Source organism: Chroicocephalus ridibundus, chromosome 6 (assembly GCF_963924245.1).
Source record: "Chroicocephalus ridibundus chromosome 6, bChrRid1.1, whole genome shotgun sequence".
Classification (NCBI taxonomy): domain Eukaryota; kingdom Metazoa; phylum Chordata; class Aves; order Charadriiformes; family Laridae; genus Chroicocephalus; species Chroicocephalus ridibundus.
The window spans coordinates 7,147,435-7,167,930 of NC_086289.1; the positions used below are offsets into that span (position 1 = coordinate 7,147,435).

General features: G+C 41.4%; 1 protein-coding gene across 2 annotated transcripts in view; it reads left to right on the forward strand.

Moving 5' to 3' along the window:
* The first annotated feature begins 2,556 nt into the window (after positions 1-2,556).
* CACUL1 (CDK2 associated cullin domain 1) overlaps positions 2,557-20,496 on the forward strand; it is a 52,907-nt gene continuing 34,967 nt past the window's right edge. For both annotated transcript variants that reach the window (XM_063338191.1, XM_063338192.1), the window contains exons 1-3: positions 2,557-3,029; positions 9,563-9,689; positions 14,246-14,348. In XM_063338191.1, coding sequence (XP_063194261.1) covers positions 2,729-3,029; positions 9,563-9,689; positions 14,246-14,348 — 531 coding nt within the window. In that variant the 5' untranslated portion in view covers positions 2,557-2,728. The remainder of the gene's footprint in view (positions 3,030-9,562; positions 9,690-14,245; positions 14,349-20,496) is intronic.

The following is a 20,496-nucleotide window of genomic DNA, read 5'->3' on the forward strand; positions in this document are numbered from 1 at the left end:
AGCTGTGACCTGGTTATCAAAAGTGCTGAGCCAAAAAAAAAAAAAAGAAGGTAAATATTATGAAGATGTAACAAACGCTTCTGATACTTGGCTAGGTAAGAAAATACAGAGTCAGGAGTCTAAAACCAAAGTGTGACATCTGCATGCTATTTTGTTGGCTAAAGTACCATACTCTACTTATGAGCTAGTTACTATAGAGACAAGTTTCAAGTCTCCAAGGATTTTATGGAGACGTGAGACTACTCAGGTCTTGTCAGAATTGCGTTTGTACATTGTATTCTCAACTAACATTGCAATAATTATAGTTGTGGTATTGCAAAATGCAATTTTGCCAAGAAACTATTTAAAGCCTGAATCAAACTTTCACATGCTGACGAGGAAAAAAGGAAACAATACAGAGAAGTCTCTGAAGTGCATGCAAAAACAAGTGCTGCTTTAATGATGAAGTATTTGATAGTGCCTTTATCAGCATGCAGTCATGTGTTTAAATAGCATGAGCCATAGATGACTGTTGCAGCTTGTCATTTGCCTTATGGGAGGCAAGAAAGAGCTTCTTGTTTGATCTGTAAGATGAGCTGGCTTGTTGCACAAGGCAACAGAGGAGACTCTGTAGAGAACTCCATAGTGAAGTATTTCCTAAGCCGTTTTGGACTCCCGCCACAAGGAAGTGCAGTAAGTGTAGGCACAGCGCAAGGAACATTGTGAAAGGGATTAGAAAAGAAACATACCTTTAAAGATCATAGAAAAAAAAAAACCCAACCAACCAACCCCAAAAGACCCCAGCTGGTCAATAAATTACAAAGATAGCGGCAAAAACAGGTGTGTGCAACAACAGAGTACGAAACAGAAAATAAGAAATGCTAGAACTGAAAAACGCAGTTTGTCTTACTTTTCCACTGCTCTTAGATGTTAACATGAGCACTTTCGAAATTATTAAGACAAAGATAAAGCTGTGCTGACAAGGATAAGTTCCCAATTTCTCCTCAGGTCACAGTGTTTTTAAATGCTGGCAAACAATCTGAGACCCGTTCCTGAGATCAGCGGAAGCGGACGAGTAGGAGGGTACAACGGAGTTGCTCTGCAGGTTGAGAACACAAACGTGTCTTTCTTGAAGCAGTGAAGATATGCAAACTTCATTTACGTTTCTTTCTGATTACCAGAAAATTGCAACACTTGCCTAAGCTAAAAACGTTTTGCTGCTTTAGATTTCCAAGTTTAATATCCATTATAAATGATGCAACTGATATTTGCATTATCCTACACATCCCACTCAGTAAATACAAAGATGCAGCAGAATTGAACAAAAACATCCTTTCTGTCCTTTTCCCAGTGATGGTTAAGGTGCAGATAGATAGAAATAAATCAACAGCCAGAACAGGCATGTGAATATGCCGAATAGATGATCGAAGTGTAATGCGCCAAATCAGCTCTTGGTCTCTGAGACGAACTGTGACTTGCTGGCGTCTGCCAAGATAAAACTGGAGAGGTCTGTACATTGGTTTGAACAAGCCATTGATGTTCACAGCGTGATCTTTACATCTAAGAAAAACACCAGTAGTTCCAACGTGCAAGAAAAAAATGCAACAGGGACAAGGTCTTTTCATCGCTTGCCTTTGTCGAGGCAACTCCAGATAGACCCGCTGCACAGCGCAGTGAGATCAGCAGCATTTTATGCTTTTATGAAATAGAATGATTTTGTCTCATCCTAAAAAAGAAATCAGCGTTTCTATTTGGAAAACAACTGACGTGCTTCTCCCTTCTCATAAGGCATTTTGGAAAGAAGGCCAGACACCCCTACTTTTTTCGAGGTTCTTTTTTTTTTTTTGTTTTCCAAGCAAAAGCAAAACCCACACAGTGCAAACTTGTTCTCAGCAAAAACCCCACTATACATTTCTATTCTTCCATTGCAATGTTGCAAATGAAAACAAAACCTAAAATAAGTACACTTGAAGTCAACTAGAAAGTTGTTTTTTGTTACTTTGCTCAGTGACAAGACAAATGGCTTTATGTATTATTTGTGCACGCTTTTCTTCCATTAACAGGAAAAACACTGTACAATAGCATTCTGCACGCACTTTTACAAATTAAGAGCGCACATGGCGGTACAGCACCCACAGCCATGTTTAAGTATTTTTCTAACGGGGATTCTGCCGTGTCAGCGCCCCTTTCCCTGCCTGCGGGGCCTCATCCCACTAGAGGGGGATGCAGCCACAGGCCCCGGCACCGAGCGCACGGCCCGGCCTCGGGGCGGGGCATGGTCCTGCGGCTCTTCCCTCAGCGGAAGAGAGAGGCCACACACGGGACCTGCTAAAGCCTCTCCTCGCAAGTTAACATTATTTAATTAATTAGTTAGCTAATTAAGGCCGTCCCCGCTCCGAGCAGGGACCCACTCGCCCTCCCGCCACCCAGCCGTCCCACAATGCACAGCGTCTCTCCGGCCCCGCCTCCTTCCGCTCTCCAGCCAATGGCAGCTCCGCCCCGCCAGACTACACTCCCCAGCATGCCCCGCGGCAAGGGGGTGCCTGGCCCGCTCGCCGCCGTCTTCCGCCTGTCGCAAAGTGTCGCGCTGCGCGGCCGGAGGCTGGGCTGGCGGTGGCGGGCCCTGCCCGGAGCTGTGCCGCGGCGAGCCCCGCCGGGCGGAGAGCGGCCATGGGCGGCGGGCGGTGATCCGTCGCCTCGCCTCGCCTCGCCTCGCCACGCCTCGCTCCCCGCCAGGCAGGCAGCAGCCATGGAGGAGGAGGGCATGGAGGAGGAGGGCGGCAGCGGCGGCTGCGAGGCCATGATGGACGACCAGAACCACAACAACTGGGGCGCCGGCGACTACGGGCGGCACCTGCTGGGCCCCGCCGCCGACCCGCTCGGTGACCGCCTCCTGCACGGCCCCGCCGCCGGGCCCACGGCCGGGACGGAGCTCCCCGCCGTGCCCGAGGCCAACGGCGTGCTGCGGGGCTGCGAGCCGGGCAAGGGGGGAGCCGGAGCCGGAGCCATCGCCGCCGCCATCAACATCAACGCCTCGACCTCTAAGTTCCGTGAGTGACCGCCCTGCCCTCCGCCCCGCGGGCCCCGGGCGCTGTCGCCCGCTCCCTCCGCAGCCTGCGCTCCCCCTTGACCCCCGCTCGCTGCTCCGTGCCGGTGGCCGGGCTCGGGTCTGTCCTACGGCGGGTCCCTGAGGTGGGTCTTGGCCCGAGAGGCTTCTCGAAGCGCAACCAAATGGGTTAAGGCGCTTCGGAAGGAGGAAATACCATCCTTCTTGCATGCATGCACCCCAGCTTCTGCTGCCGCTCTCCTGTCACGGCACGGTGACGTGGTAGGTCTGGCTCTAGAACTGGGAGAGCAAGTGCAGGCAGGGTTTTCAGCTGTACACCATTCCTTTCTCTGTAGCTTTTAGCCCAGGTTTTGTTTTTCTAAAGACTTCTTCTTTCTGCTCGAAAAACCCAAAGCTGAGTCCGAAACCTGTTCGTGATTGCCGACGGTGGGTGGCGATGTGTGCAGAGCCCCTGGAAGGGGTGTGCTGCCCTGCAAGGGATGTATGTCTGCAAAGGCCTGATGAGAACTACTGAAGACAAATTTACTCCCCAGAAAACAGTTCTGAAATATCTTTTGCATGTAGCTGTTAGCAGAAATGGCAAATTTTTCTGTTGGTTTTCCGAGCTGAGGTTGAGGGAAGGGAAGATCTTTCTATTCTTCACTTTAATTCTACCTTTATTCCCAAAAGTCACTCCTCTGGGCAAAATACGCCCTTTTCTTTAACGGCTGTAGGAAAACTTGGATTTGGCTAGTTAGAAATATTCCTGGAAACGTAACCATGTAACTGACATGATGAAATTTGGACAGATAACATTCTTTATTTTCTTTGTTTTTTCCCTGCTTTGCCAATGCTAGCTCACCTGTCCAGCTCCTCAGCAGCCCAGCTCCAGAGCTGATCAGAAGCTTGAAGTTCAGGCTGCTGAATCCCTGTTCTCTGGTAGCCTGGGTTTCGTGGCTTTAGGCACATTGCCAGGGCTGGCTGCTTTGAAGTTAAGGTTCCCAGACTCCATGAGCTCTCTGGCTTTCTGCCTGCCTTGCTTGTCAGGGCTCCAGGTACCTTGGGGTGGCTCATAAACGCTTGAGTCAGTCGAAATAAAATGTTGTTCAGCCTTGCTAAACTAAGCTCTTGAATTGCCAATCCAGAAATTTAGAACCTTAGTTTTTCCTTCTAGTTCAGAATGAAAATGGTTTTTGAGCTGTATCTTTGCTAAATGGGGATGTGACTTTCCAGCTAATCTGCAGTTTATGTCTGAGGGGGAGAAGAAGGGGCTGTGCGTGATTTTGCTTAGGGTGTGGTTTTTGAGTTCTTGTTTTCACTTCTCCAGCATTGGTATCCCAACATAATGTCTGTCCTACTGATATTAAGTATTGTTTTAAAGGAAATTAAAACTGTAACATACAAAATTCTCCGAGTTAAGTTCATTAGAACTTTTCTGCACCTTTGTGTTGTGGATAACTTTCACGATATAAGAACAGAACAAGTTCAGTGAAATATTATGGTCTGAGAAAATACAGGAGCCGCCTTGGGATCCTGCCTGTTCTAATCCCGGCTCTGGCAGAGGATCCCTTAATCTCCTCTGTTTAGTTTTCATGTGTAGAAAAAGGGAAAAAAACATCCAGTGAAAAGGGAGACAGTGTGTGCTGGATCCCCTCCTTCCTGCTTTGTCTTAGCAATGGCAGAACATGCGTGGAGAAGCTGATTGTCAGCCTTAAGCTTGATAGGAAAGTTGCCTGTTCTCTGCTGCATGAAGAACTTCTTGCAGTTGAATGAGCAAGGACTTGTGCCTTGCTTGCTTAGTCTTAGACAAGTTTTTCTACAGGTGGCCTTCAAAACTGTGTGACGTGCAGTTTCCAACAGTCCTATGATGAACTGGAGCACCCTTGACATTTGGATAGGTCTCTTCCTTCTGATTCTTTACTCCAAAACAGAAAATCCAATGCCTGTCTTCCAATACCTAATTACTTGCAGCGAGTTGGTTTTGTTCATGTTCATAGTTGCAGGCTAAAGCTGTGTGGTGTGCCTTTTTTGGTCTAATGCAGCTGGCAGAATAACGGGGGAAGAAGGTTAGGTGGAAACACTTTAAAATCTTTCTAAGGGGCCAAAACCAAGTCTCCTTCTTTGAGATTTTGGTAAGACTGAGAACTAAAATGAGATATAATAATGTGTAGTTCATTTAATAGCTTTTCTTCTAGTTAAAGTACCTTAAGAAAATGTTCCATGTTTTGATAAACTTATAACTAAAAACTTATAACTAAACCCTTATTTACAGTTCATCAGCTTCAGTCCTAGTTATGGATTTATAAAGCAATAGTGTTATGAAAAGTATTTTTTAAAGGCCATAAGGGAAAAGATAAGAGAGTTTAATACTTTAAGCAAAACTCTTCTGTACTATTAATTGCAGCGTATCTGAGTTGTGAAGAAAATTAAGAGTTCTCCGTCTTGTTTTTTTTTTTTTTTCATCTTTTTCAAGCAAGAATGATTATAAATGTGTTTAACCCCAGTCCCATTTAGGATGGGCATGTGTGGCTGTGAGGGTTGGCATATCCAGTAAATCTGTTGACTGCTCTGTTGCGTAACGAAGTTCAGTGCGGTGTGTGTGCTTTCCTGCGTAGGCAAATTGTCTGGTGGAAAAAAAAAAGTTACTTTTACTAACCAGTCTGAGAAACATGTAGTAAAAATAGAATAGAATTGAAAGCAACTAAAGGATAGGCTCATAAACTTGTTAATGTATGCTGGGATGTGTCAGGCAGGGGATACAGCAAAATCTATTCTGTAAAGATGTGCATGATGGCTGAGAAAAAGGAAAATGTTAGAGCCACAGCGATAGCTTAAAGTCTGTAGATTAGTCTCAGATATCTGCTTGAAGAGTTTGTACACTGTGGGAAAATATTTTAGAACTGTAGGGTGCATTGCTAATTTAGCAGTGAAGCTTTACGTATGCCACTTGGTGAGATGAAATAAAGCTCCTGAAAGATGCCTAGCTGCTTTCTTTGGTTTTATTGTCTAAATAAATGACAGATAACCGTCAGACTGATGTCTGCTTACTTGCCAATAGGTTGGATTTCCTGTCCTGCTCTGTCCTCTGCCTTTTTACCTATAGGTTTAAAAAAGGATGTTTTTTGTATGTGAACATAGTAAGCGTTTTGAGTAGCTATTCAGGTTGTCTCATCTAAATAACAAAACTAACAGTATCAATGATTTTTCTTTTTAAATCATTATTGTATTCTTCACATCCTGTGCCTTTTACTGTTACAGCATCTTTTTTGAGCTATGTGTGTTTGTAAGTTTTTGGTTTTTTTTTCTTATCAGTTTCATGGGAGAGATATACCTATTCTTGGACTTCTTGTTTTTGTTTTTTTAAAGTCTTGGTGTTTTTTACCATTCTTCTGATTGAAGTCGACATCAAAAAATTTGGTAGCTTGGAGCAGGCTATGTTTCAGTTACGGCTATGGTACTAAAATATCTAGGTTATGATGTGAAGCTTATGCATATTCTTTTTCACTGAAATGGTTTCACTGCTACTTTTGGCTTAAACAGTTTTTCTTTTGAACTTTTCTGTATATGGAAAAGCAGCAGTTGCTTCTCAAGCTTTACTTGCAAAGTCTTTTATAATTTCCTGGAAAACACCGGCTTCCTTTCCATTTGATCAGCCTGATTTCTCTCCCTGACCCACCCCAAACTTGCTGGGTAAAATCATGCATTCTAGCATGATTTCTTACAAAATGTCTGTGTTGCTTCTCAGAAACTTAATAAATCTCAGCAAAAATGAAAGTCATCTTTTAGCGTCACTCTTTCCTTACAATTTCGAAATGGAGGCTCGTTTTAAATCTCGAATACCTAATGCAGGGATAAACATTTAAGAATGACATCCTAAAAAATGGAAAAGTAAAAAATTATGGAAGTTTCAAAAAGGCAATCTGTCTCTTCTTTTTAAGGATTTGTGTGATTCCTTTCCTTCCTGGTCTTGAGATTGTTTTTTGCAGAGTTTGTAAGTGGAGGGTGCTTCTTTAAGTCATCTTTCGCTTTTTGTGTGTGTAAGCACTGCCAGAAAAAAAGGATGTTACTAACTTGTGACAGTTACTAAAATTTTAAAGTAATTTGTTTTCTGGATTAGAAGAATAAAAATAGTGATTGTTCAGTGTGTAGTCTTTGGACTTTTAACTATATAAATATTATAGTTGGCTTAGTTTCAGAACTGAAGTGTGGAGATCAAATGAAATAATACTTGTAAGAATCTTTTGAATAAAAATGAAGCTTTTCTAGAATGTTGCTTTGAACTCATCTGGGCTTCCTATGCAAGTCTCCTGGGGCTGTATGTAAAAGTACTTTTTCCTTTACCTCTGCAGCACTTCTAATGGTCAAGCCTTCCTGTCTGCTGCTACTTTCTTTTTCCATATTGGGGGGAAAAAATAAAAAATTAAAGCAAAAAAAAAAAGACATCTCAGCAACCTGTGAGTTGCTCAACAAAAATGATTTTGTGGTGTTCTCAATTCTTACTTGATTCTTTTCTTTCAAATGAATAGAGCTCAGTTAATATGTAAAACCAGATGTGGGTGTGATTATACATTGAAATTTTAAAACCAAACTTGGTCTTATGTTTATGCTGACTTCAGTTTAATGTCTTCTGTAGAACAGAGTGCTTCTGTGGAGAACCACCTTTTTGGGGTAACAAAGCAAAATACAAATGCTCCGATTTTGCTGCTGAGTGTAAGCATGAATAGTAAAGCTACTATGTGGAAGCTGTTCCTGAGAACATCTGCCGGGAGCCCAGGCTCTGCAAGGGACGAGAACTGAAGCAAGTCACTGCGAGGCAGTTGAATAAGGGGTGAATTTACTGTCAGGCGGGTGCCGTGCTGTTCCCGATCACGTGGACGCTTTTACATCGTTGGGCTGGCTTGGTGGACATGATAACTTGTGTCCTGACAGTTGTGTACCCAGACCCATAACCTTTATCAACTTGTTAGCAAACGGTGTTGTACTTTCAGATCGCGGGCTGGAGCGTTGGGCTGCAGCACTTGGTACTGGTGATCTGCTCACTGCTCAGACACTTACTAGGTTAACGACGTCTGTTTCTGTAACAAGTGTGAAGCAAGAGTGAACAATGGTTATTTGGGTGAAGAGGGGGTTAGGAGTGCTGCACTAACATTCTTCACTAAGCAAGGTTTCTGGCTGAAATGCCCTAAAAAAGACACACAACATGAATCTATAATACCTGCTCTTGTAACACTTGTCTCACACCTCTCTCTATTCCACAATCTCTTTATACTCTTTTTTTTTTTTCTCACAGTACTGTTTTGCCTGTATTTCCCTAGAATTTTTCTTCATAATGCTGCCAAAAGTGACTTACCCAGCTCCTTTCAATCCCTTGTGAAAATAACATTTCAGAAATCTTACTCCTCAAACCCAGCAGTGAATCTACATTTACATAAGTATTTAAAATGCAGCCCTATTCAAAGATTTCTTCTTGGTGCGGTGTCTAAACTGGATTGTTTGGGGTGGGAACTATCTTCATTCTCTGTTCCATATAGCCCTGACCCGCCTGTGGGGTTAAATGGAGACAGGACTTTAGATTTCCTGATGTGTTGTGATATGAAGTGTACCCTGCACTGTTAGTTACTGAGGGCTTTGTTTTGAGTGGCTGCTGTGAAGCTACAGTGGTGTGACAAGCCACAAGATAGTCCCGCCAGTACCTCTGTGAAGGGAAGGTGTTAACCCTTCTCCCTTGGCCGCTATTGAACTGAGCCACCTGTGGTTAGTTCAGAAATCCTCCCTGAAAAGAGAGAGATTAAAACTCTTCTGTGTCTTTGAAGGCACACCAAATGGCTTGCACAAGAGGGTGCAGTTGGGAAGCTCAGGAGGAAGATCAAGGAGTGATGGGGAACGCTAATTTAAATGCCTCCTGTTCTTCCCTGTGGTGGTCCTTATCTGGAAAAGGAGTATTGTTGTGCCTGCTAGAGTGGGAACTGTAATATGGATCCCAAAAAGCTGCCTGGGAGCCCAACTGCAATGGAAGGCAGAGAGAATTGCATCAGCTTTTAGGCCATGGAAGCTGCTGGTCCCACCTGAGACTTGTAAAATTGATACATCTGGTGAGAAGGAGCAGTCTAAAAACTACCAGACTTCGCTGAATCTTATTCTCCTGCATATGAGGCCCCACTGTTAATTGTTGACTCTGGATTCCCACAAAGTTGTGTAATTTACTAATCTGAGCTAACTACTGAACTACTTTCTCTTTAATCATTTTTATTAGATTGTTGTGCTAGAATTCCTAGGATTTTGGTTTCTGCTGCTACTTGGACCCCTAAGAAATACCCAAGCAGTGATTTGTCAGGCTTTCTGATTTTATTTTCTGTAAATAAAAAGCTACAAATTCAAGTCTGGGCTTTAGTTTTAGGTGAGGTTATCTTAGCAGAAGTGAACTATTCCCAGTTTTTTTTGGCCAGCTTATTGGTGTGATCTGAAATTGCAGAGCATGCACTTGGTTCTAATCTTTTAGCTAAAGTTACTAAATGTAGTTTTGTCTTTTTCTTGTAGTAATGAATGTTATAACGATTGAAGACTATAAGAGCACATATTGGCCAAAGTTGGACAGTGCCATAGATCAGCTTTTAACTCAGAGTCCTGGTGACTACATCCCTATCTCCTATGAACAAATATACAGGTAAGGAAATCTTTTAAGTGCTATGTTACTTTTTTTTTGTTTCTCTGAAGTTAAATGTTTGTTTTATCTTGCAGCCCGTGCATCTGTCATTTTGTATTTATGAGGAGGAAAGTGGGAAGGTTACGTGAAGTACGATATCGTTTAAATGGTTGGAATGGGTGAATAATAGATACTCTCTTGACATCCCATGTTAACAGGAGTAAATGCTAAAGGATTAAAATGCTTAAGTGCTGAAGACATTAAAATTAAAGTAGCTTCACCATAGTTGCTAAGTGTAATATATTAGTGTATTAAAGTCTCAGCATCCCTTTCCTCAAAGGGGAAGAAGAGGCTGGCATGGTAGGTATTTGACTTAATGTTTCAAAAGGCTTCTTTGTCATGTCAAATAGGAACCAATTTGGTGCAGTAGTGGTGCAGAAGTAAATAAAAGCAACTCGTATCAAGGTCTGTCCATATAAACTGTCATTTGTGTGTTTTGCATCAGGTAGATCTGGTCTGCATGTGCAGTTAGAGGCTGTCTGAAGGACAGACACAACGTTCAGTCCTTTATATCTCCATTCTTGTTTGGAGAGCACTTTGTTTGTTCCTGACCTGGAACTGCAGTTTGCTTTAAAAGGGATCTACTCGCTGAGCAGAACCGCTCTGCGGACTAAGCTAGTGCACTGTAGTGGGGATGGTAAGGGATTTGCTTCAAAACCATGCTACTGCTCCAAACCGAAATGCTAAATGCTTTAGAGACCCGGCAGTTTCTCCTCTCTTAGGAGATTTGCAAAAATGGAGATTTCTGTTCCGTAGGTGACAGGTATCCAAGGTGTATGTAAATAGAGTGTAAACTGGGTAACTGCTACTGCATTTGCTGGCCAAGGCACTGTTAAAACTACTGGCCCTTGCCAGCAACACAACTAGCAGCACTGCTGTCTTGGTTTTCTTTACGATAGCATTGCACCCTAAGAAAGAACATAGGCAGCTCAGTCACTGATTGCTCTTTTTAGAGGCTTTCAGCTGTATTTTCTCCTGCCCACTTGCTTTTGGCCACTTTGTCTCTCTGGTTTAAAATTTCGGGTTAAAGAACCAGATAGAACAGCAGATGTTCAGTCTTTCCTCCTAATTCCAGTTAAAAACTTTAATAAACTTCCTCTTTCCTCTCTAAGCTTTTGGAATTGCTACTATCAGGACTCAGGCATCATCATGCGTATAAGTAATTGAGATGGTAATTTGAATTGAGAGACGTTTTGCAGCTTTAGTGTAAATAATCAAAATCCTTTCCCTATCTTGAAATCCCCAATGTGCAAAGAGCCATCAGTAAGAGTTAAGCCACAGTCTCTTGATAGTTATCTCAGAGCAGGTGTGCAAAAGTAAGGCTTTAGTACCTAGAATAGATCTGTACCTAGTTATGGTTTTCAGACAACTGCAGTTTCTTTGTCATCTTTTTACTGCTCAGAAGTTATATTTATTAAAGGAATAATGGGTTTTAAGTTTCTCCTAGCTAACCCTCGTACATCAGGGTGACACTTTACGCAGTATTGTAATGATGCACAGGTGTCTGTTGCATGTATATTACCAAAACAAAAGGTTGTCTGTAGCTTAGTGTTACTGATAAAGCTAGTGTGTCAGTTTAAGTTTTCCTCTAAAAATTATGTCTGTGGAGGTAATTACTCTGACACAGTCACTTCCAACCAGCAGTTGTTTTTTTTATTATTTTATCGTAGAGGGTGTCCCTTTGCTTTATTTATAATCTAGACAACAAAGATCGAGGATGGAAGAAAAACTGCTTTTTTTGTTGAATTTAATGATGATGCTTTCTTGGAGTGTTACAGAAAGTCTGTAGCAGACTTGAAGTTTAGATCCCCTCTGCTTCCCTAAGCTAGTTCTTTAATCTGAAAATGGGGTGTTTTTAGAAGTGGTTCAAACAGCTACGTATGTTTTATATTTTTTTACAGTGAAACTGAGCTGAAAATACAGTGGTCTTTTTGATCGTCTTTGTGCTGACTAAAGGAATCAAGGTTTCCATAATGCAGACTCAAAATATGGTATTAGGTACCCAAACTACTATATTTGACATGATCAGTGATAACTGTAGGTGCCTGCTCCACAGCAGTGAGAGCTAGGAGATAACTTCAGAGGTGTGTATGCAGATATTTGCTATGTATCAGTCTACCCACGAGGTATCCAAGTGTGATTAGTGACTGTTTTCATCTTTGAGTCCAAAGCCTGCCTGTGCATAGTCACTTCCTATTAAAAGGGTTAAATGTATTGACAGAGAGATGTGAAGGAAACTTTGAGATGAGGAAAACGTGAACAGCTAAGTTGTACTTCTGGCACCTGTTACAGCTGCCTCCCAGGTACAATGCGATCAGGTTATTGTTCTTCAAGACAACTTACAGATCTCAGGTCTTCATCCCTCTCAATAAATGCTTACTTTCTAGCGTCTTGCTTGGGTCTTCCTTTTCTGAAAGTGTTTGGTTATGCTAAAAGACTAACAAACTGCTGACTTCTTTTGGGTAATAGCAGGGCAAGGATGATTCACAGAATCAGCCCGCAATCAGGAACTGGAAACAGGATGTGAAAATGGGGAAGGAACCTCTAAATAGATGGGTTCAAATAAAATGTAAACACATTCTGCACAAACATATGAAGATTGGTGTTTGACTACAGAATGTGTTACAGAAGTAGGTATAGCGATGTTGTATGTAACACTAAGCAGACGTGTACTTTAAAATTCAGCTTAGTTAGATCGCTGCACATTAAGTGGTCAGCTTGTGGAAGTGGCTGTTTCCTGGTTACTTACGGAGCAAACACACGTATGGCCATTTGCCTTTGTTACCTAGCTGGCTGGTTTGTAAGGGATCACAAAAAAGAGTCTGGCTTTTCTTTTCGATGTTTCTCTCTTTGATCCAAATCAAATTGTTTTTTTGCTGTTAACTGCATCATACCAAAATGTCTTTTGCGCTTGCTTGTTCCAAAGTGGGATCTGCTGTCAGTAGACTCCATGTGAAAGAAACAGGACGAATTTGACTGTTATTTAAATAATATCAAACTACAGTTACTCCGTTATTTTTAAAAGACAGCAGTAGGAGAGGTGTGGGGTGTATTTTGGTTTGTAAGGGATAGCATGGTTTGCCAAAAGAGCAGACTTTGCATAGGGATGAGTGCTGTGTTTTGGGGGCTTTTGAAGTTGTCTAAGTGAATAAATACAAAAGGTTACTGATAATTCACTTGTAAAACCTTCCTCCAGAAGACTTTGAGAGTGGCAGTTATTGAATGAGAGCACTGTCTTGGCCCCTGAGACTCGGAGTTGGTGCCTAACCTCTTACTTGCGTTACAAAATTTCAATAGCCCTTGGTCTACGGTTGTTTTAATCCCATCTTTGCAGTTTGTTTGTCATTATACCACCTTCTCAGTAGAGAACTGGAATGTCATAATTCCCTTAGAGACACAGTATGGCTGTACCATAGCCGTAGGCTTTTGGTGCTCTTAAAAACCTGCAGAATTCAAGTCTGGGATCTGGCCCTTGCTGGAAATAGTTTGTTCGCGCATGTTCTAGGGAGAGTCTCTAAATTGCTTGCTGGCGCAGTATTCATACAGAGGGATGGTGGGAGAGGGGAGCCGAATGGAGGCGTGGGGAGGAGTGTTGACTTTTGCCCAAGATACCAGGTGAAGTCTTCTTTGTGTCTCTTGGTTTGTGGCAGCTGGCTTTCAAAATGCTGATTTAAAGAATGGAAGCACTTGAGAAGTAAAAGCTGCCTGGTACAGATAATGTTGCTGTTAGTCCTGACGATGACTACCTTAATGTAACTTTTCGCTGAAAGTAATACATGTGTGTGTTTTACAACTGTTGTAAATGTGTTTTCAATACATAGCCCTATTTTGCAGATATGTTATGTTGCAGTATGAGACCAATAAAACGTTCTTAAAAAAACAGAGGTAACACTGAAGACCAGAGTTAACAGAGCCAAGCCATGGAATGCAGAATTAAAGTTTTGTTGCTCTTTCTCTGCATCTTTGTTTATTATGAAAATGTAGGGTTTTCTTAGAATTTAAGCGACAAAGGATGGAGTAACATGCTTGGGTCTGTAATTTTAGAACTTTTGCTGTTTCTTTTAGAACACTAGCACGGTTTTGATGCAGCTTCTATGACTGCTTGTCAGTGTTGCCCTTCTTTTAATAAGGGTTTTGCCCTAGCATATGCGTATAATCACTAAACTTGCTTATTTTAATGGGGACTGCATTCGCATAGGAGAGATGAAAGCCAGAATTAGGAGTGCGCTGTTGACAGAATTATCCTGGCTGTTCTGAAGTGCACCGTAAAGAGAACTCATTCTAAGTTAGTGAGGTTGGGGGGTGGGACTGGGACGGACACACTGGGGCCTCCAGGGCAGACTTAAGAGTCTGCTGGAGCTCATTCCAAGCTCAGGGCTGTATTTAAAAGTTCAGCAATCATTCAACTAACTCTGTTTTCCTTTAAATTGAGACTTGAACAAAATATTTTGAACTCTGTTACCCTTCATTGCAAACTGTTGTAAGTTCATTGTTTGTTCCTATATTTGTTTCTGCAGTTGTGTGTATAAGTGTGTATGCCAGCAGCATTCGGAACAGATGTATAGTGACCTAATAAAAAAGATAACTAACCACTTAGAGAGAGTCTCAAAGGAGCTGCAGGTAAGAAGCTGCACAATCTAATTCTGTCTTTCCTGGGATCTGTGATTATATCAGAGCAGCATGTAGATGGCCCATGGAGGGGATTGCCTTTAAGACTGATTTACGCTAGTTTACTATGACTGCTTCATTCACTAACTGACAGAATACCAACTACTAGATCCAAATGCATGGCACTGACTAGCCTTTGAGATCTGAACCACATGGAGAGCAGTGGCTAAACTTGAATATATAATACAGAATCAAAGACTAGAGAACGGGAAATCTACAGTATAATCTAGGATGTAAATGCTTCAGTCAAATGGGATCTGAGAACATGACATGGGTGTCTGCCATTGCTGTGTTAATCTGTATAAACTGTTTGTGGTCCTTGTGCATCACAAGCAGCACAAAAGGGAAAATCTAAAGGAAAAAATTGAAGTGACTTAAATACGAATTGTAAGGTATAAATTAGCACTTATTGCATATGAAAGTTTTGTGCTACAGTTTATTCTGCATTTTTCTTGCCTATCTCTAGATGTCAGTGGTTTACAGCAGTCCTAATACACTTTGTATATCCCTATCCTTCTCTGCATCTTATTTGTGCATCCATGTTTGTTTTCATGTGTGTTCCGTGTTGAAAATTCCTTCTAGGCTAGAATCCCCAGACACTTTCTTGAAATGATCATTGCTGTAGTAGCAACACTTTTGTTTCCCTGCAGCTTTTGTCACTTCCGTAACTGATGTTTGAGTTCTGTTCTGACTTACAGTGCATCAGGTAGAGGTGCTAAATACAAAGGAACCCTAAACTACAGCAGCTCCTGCAGTGCTTCTAATAACTGATAAATAATTTCAGTTAGTCAAAAGCAGTCTTTCTACTTTTAACTGCATCAGGTACTTCTGGATAAATGTGCGTTCTCATAAAACTATGTAGCACTGTGATCACTCTGATGTCCTTCTCGTTTCACTCTTTTCCTCTTGTTGCTTTCCTTAAAAAGAAAAATAACCAACCTGTGTTTAATGGACATGGTCTCTGGGGCAATCTTTGGCTATAAAATATCTAGGTTGTCTTGAACTAGGTTCTTTGCTTCTTTTTTTCTTTTGCAATTTCTTTATTCCTTGTGGAATGACAGCCTCACTGTTTTGTAAAAAAAATTGGTTACAGTAGATGGACATAGTATTTAAAATAAAGCCTTCCCTTGGTTCTGCTGAGCTGGTGCAGCCTGTACATTTTTCTTCTGCTTGTGAGAACTGCGAATTATTGCAGCTGTACAGGTTTGGCCAGTTCTTCTGATACATCCCATGGTAGTGTACTGCATTACTTTGAATTTAGGAATACCCTGAATTCTTTACTCTGTGGTTGTCCTTGATTCTTTCTCTAAAGTTCCAAAACTGACTGAGGAGGCAGCTGCTTTTAAAGTTTGCTTTAGCACATATGCGTGTTAAATACTTCTGCCTAAAAACAAGGCTGCCTTCTGAACGTCAGCTGTTGAAAGAGTAATTGAGACAGCTGCTTAATGCAACCTTTGTCTTGCAAAAGTTTCCTTACGTAGATTAGACACACCTTGTGGCAGGAGGACTGTAATGTAACGTGATAACATCTTTGAGTGTGTCAGGTGGGTTTTGTCTGATGCGAACATGACTTTGGTTTTGGATGGTGAATCCATCTTTTTGAGCTCCTCGAAGTAAAACTCATGTGCCTTAGAAAATTGTCCTGTAAAGAAACTGTTTTAACTGTGGGTTGTGAAATTTACTCTTAAGAAATTACTTTACTGCAATATATTTTAATATTCTGATACGTGTTTGATCTTAATACATTTTGATGACACGTAGTCACTTGGGTTTTATGTTGAAAATGTTGTGCTAGATCTTTACCTTAGCAACAACAACAAACTACTTTGTAAATGTTGGTCACTTGGAGGTTTCTGGTTCACACAGGCAAACAATAAAAAAAACCCCTGTGTATGCAAATCCTTTTAATGCACAATATATGGTGTTTTGCTTTCCCTGACATAAACTCATTCTGCCTGCCAACAATATTTAATCTAATTGCAGAGTTCTGTTTAATTGGCAAGGCGTGACTTGATGCAAGATAATTTTTATTTTTTTTAGATACAGGGATGCAAATGTAGCCCCGTATAAGCAGGAATGTTGGTTTGTGTAAGAAAGCAGATGATCATGAAAATTGAAATGGCAGGCAAATGCAATGTCTTACTCTGGACGAGCCGAGCAACTTTTTTGCATAGAAGTGCAACAGTTTAGTGGCAGGTGGATTGCAGAATGTCTGTGTGTAACCAACATGTCAGAGCAAGCTGTTTTCTACCAGAACCACACATCAACACAAAAGCAGTAAAACTGTCAGATACCAAAGAGTAAAAGTGGGAGCATCCCAGGGGACCGGTCAGACTTGCTCTTGCGTGGCCTCGTGCGCGCCTCTAGCCTTATTGGAGTTTGTCTGCTTCCTGCGAGGCATTCACTGCAGAAACTCCCTCTATTCCTCCCCATGTGCTTAGCCCTCAGCTTGCCCGACCAGCTGAAGTCAGTGGAGTGGCGGGCACTCGGGTGTCCTGAGCTGGGTGTCTCGGGGGCTGTGCCAGGGTCACACAGGGACGTGTGACACTCCCTGGTCATCCACTGCATGACTTCTGCTCTTCCAGACTGCAGGACACCTTGTGTGGCATTGGTGTTTGTCACCACGTGCGCTCCCAAAGGTCTGCTTCACAAATTTTCACCTAAAAAAAAAAAAAAAAAATTTCCAGTGGTGGCAGAGGTGTTATGAAAATGTGGGTGGGCTGACATTAGACGTTGGGTGAAACGCAGTGAACATTGCCTGCTGGGTTGTAGTATGTTTAGATGAGATGAATTGCTTGTCATCGGACCATCAGCTTTTTCATATAGGGCCTCCTATATCCTAAGACATTTCTAGCTCCCATCTTACCATGTGTGTAAGTAAATGATTCTTTCTTCAGGCTGTTTCAGTTATGGAAAGACTCTGAGCAAGGATTGCCTTCCGTTCTTGCAGTCGATGTCTGACCAGTTTCTCTGCATTAGTAAGACTGAGTTTTGCCATGTGGAGCTTCCAGTAATTGAGAATTAAATTTCCCTAATTCTTGAATTGATCAGAATTTTGCATTTTGTGTACTTAAAAAAAAAAAAAAAGGTGGCTGCAGAAAACACAAATGAACATGTTTCCTGTTGTCTTGAGGTCTGTGAAGCTTGTAGTATACAGATGATTTTTTCCAAGATGCTTTATTTGGGAACATTTTATCAGTAATGGACATAGCCCATTATGTTATGGTTTAAAAGAATGACAGCTGTTTTTGTCCGCAAGTGCTGAGTCATTCACATGTATGAGGTAGGGTGGATACACAGGCTTACACTTTCAAATTAAATATATCTCTTTTTAAAACGAAGAAAACTGTGTTTGCATTAGGCACTATTGTTTCTGGCTTAACTTATTCTTACCTACTGTGATAAAGTCATTTAAAATCAAGTACTCTGCCCGTTACGTGTCTCTTCAGCAAAAGCCACTGCAAAATACTTTAAGCATTGACAATCAGAATGCACCGAGGCATTGAGCTGGCCCATGACAAAAACAGCTTTCTTGTGCAAGTGCAGTGGAATATTTTCATTTTAGTTAAAATAATCTCAATAATTCCTTTAAGAAATGACCGAGAGCTGAAAAGCAGTTCTTCTTCACGTTGCACTCTCTTTTTCTTTAGAGAAAAGAGAAAAAGGGATCAGTTTTTTGTTTGTGTGTGTTGTGGGTTTTTTTTTTTTGTGTCTTGACCAGAAACCGTTGAGTTCACTAACTATATGGAATTCTTATGTTTGTTGAAGTTAATAAGTGAGAATCAGTCTTTCTCTGAGTAAATAAACACTGGTTTGCTTACATTTTTTCGATTTTTAAATCAAGCAGAAGCGGTAGAGCTAAACCACCAGAATTTCTTGCTTAAACTCCATCTGCCTAAAAGCATTGGATGAAATTTGGAACCAATTGCTGATGACGTACTTATGCTCTTGAACACTCCAGATGGCCTGAGGTTGTTCTCCTTTGTTATGTCTTGAGATGTATATGTAGGTGTGTATTTTTGTTTATTATGAACAATATGTATTTTTTTTATAACGAACATGGTAGATAATTTGCATGGTTGCTCTGTGGCCCCCAGGACCTGCAGATTTAGGCCCTTCACTGCAATGCCAGAAGGCTTTCCTGCCGCAGATTAATCCTTACAACTTCTCAGCCTTCTGTCTTGACAGCTCTCAAACTAGTCGGTGCAGTGTATGAAAATACCTCTCACCTATTGTTTTCACGGAAAAATATGCATTGGAGTCAGGTTACTGTATTTTGAGGACTGCCAAAACTCTGGGAACTGAGTGCCTTGTATCACGTCACTGGTTGCCATCTGTTCTTAAAAATGTCAGCAATATCTGTTGTGGACAACCTGTTCCTTCCTTGCCTTTTCCTTCTGTCTCACGTTTACCTTCCACTTGTCTCCTGTGATTACATGGAGTTTTGCCATCTGTGATCTCCTGCCCTGACTCTTTCTGAAGCATTAATCTGATAGTTACCGACCTGATATTCAGTAAGGCTGTCAGATGCCTTACTCCAAAGTTCAGATTAAGTTCTGAACTTCCTTATTTGTCTTTTAGAAACAGTTGTGTAACTTTCAGTATTTCTCCTGATGACAGGAGTAAAAGCATGACGCTCGGGTAGCATGTCACGTTTATCTTGTGAGCCTTGCATTTAGTTAGGGTGGTATAAAAATGCATCCAAGTAGTGTGTTGAGGGGTTGGTAAAACTGAGCTTCTGGCTGTGGGCAGAGTTATGTATGGGTACCACCTCATAGTAGTCCTTGATATTTATACTTTAATTTTATACTTTTTATTTTATTTATACTTTTATTTTTACCCCGGATTGATTTGTAGATATATTTTACTTTCCTTCCAAGGTACACTGATGATCACATTACATTTATATAGTGCTATATTGTAATTGAACACTTATGCCAGTCTGTAACTTTTGACAAAATCATCTGTGGCTGGTTTTGTGTAAACTTAGTAAATCAGATTGATAATGAAGTAAAGATTAGGCTTCAGTAATGTACTTGTGGGAGGCCGGGTTTATATGCTCCATCCACACGAAGAAGCCCATTTTTATTACACTGCCTGTGTGGGCATTGTCTGACTTGCTACCTAGATGAGAAATATCGAGCCTTCTTCACGAGTCATGTCTCATCTCTTCTAGCATAGAAATAACACTCAAATTGACTCTCATTAGTCTGTCATTAGTTGATCAGCTGAAATAATTTCCATAGCTGCAGTAGTTTCTCAAACACTTGCGTAGAAAACAAATCTGCCTATAGAAAAGATCAGAAGCAGGTGGAAAATGGAAATTGAGAATGTGCATTTCCTAACTCTTTTATTACTCAATATGTTAAATCACTAGTGTTTCTGAAAGTCCATTTGGGTCAACTGCATTACCTGTCAATATTGACAGTCCATTTTTTAAAAAGGAGACTCAGACTGGCTGTTTATCTGGTCCATAATATTTAAAAGGGGGGAAAAAAAAAACCCAAACAACAGCAAACCCCAAGCATCGAAAGCCGTAGGCATTTATTCATCAGTTTTGCTGGGGAACATTGCTTAATTGTGTGTGAAACAAACCTTTAATGCTGTGAATCACACTGAATTGAATCATATCAAATGAATGATCCAGTCGTAGAACTCAGATGGCAGGAACCAGAAGTGTTAGAAATGTGTGCATCTTTGTGTGTGGACATCAGAAAGATGGCTTTGGATTTGAGGTAGAGGTGGGGGTCACCGTGTTGCCAGAATTGCCATAAAAAATGATATGGCCAAGAGCAAGCTAACCTGAGAAAAGTATCCTTGCCTGCAGCTTTTCCAAAAGGCTTGTATTCCTGCAGTCACTTTTAGTTCCTTGCCCCACTACACTGGCTGCTGCAGACCCTGATGTAATTACAGAAAGATATGAGTTAATACAGCACAAGTGAATATGCATTTACTAGACGGAGAAGGTTCTGAAGATTTCTTACTATTAAATAGAGTTTTGATGGTCCTTAGATACAATGTCTTTTTGTTCACAATCCTGTAGAATGGAAATAGAGACGTGGCCTACATCTGCTACCCTGCTCGAAGACAATTATACGAG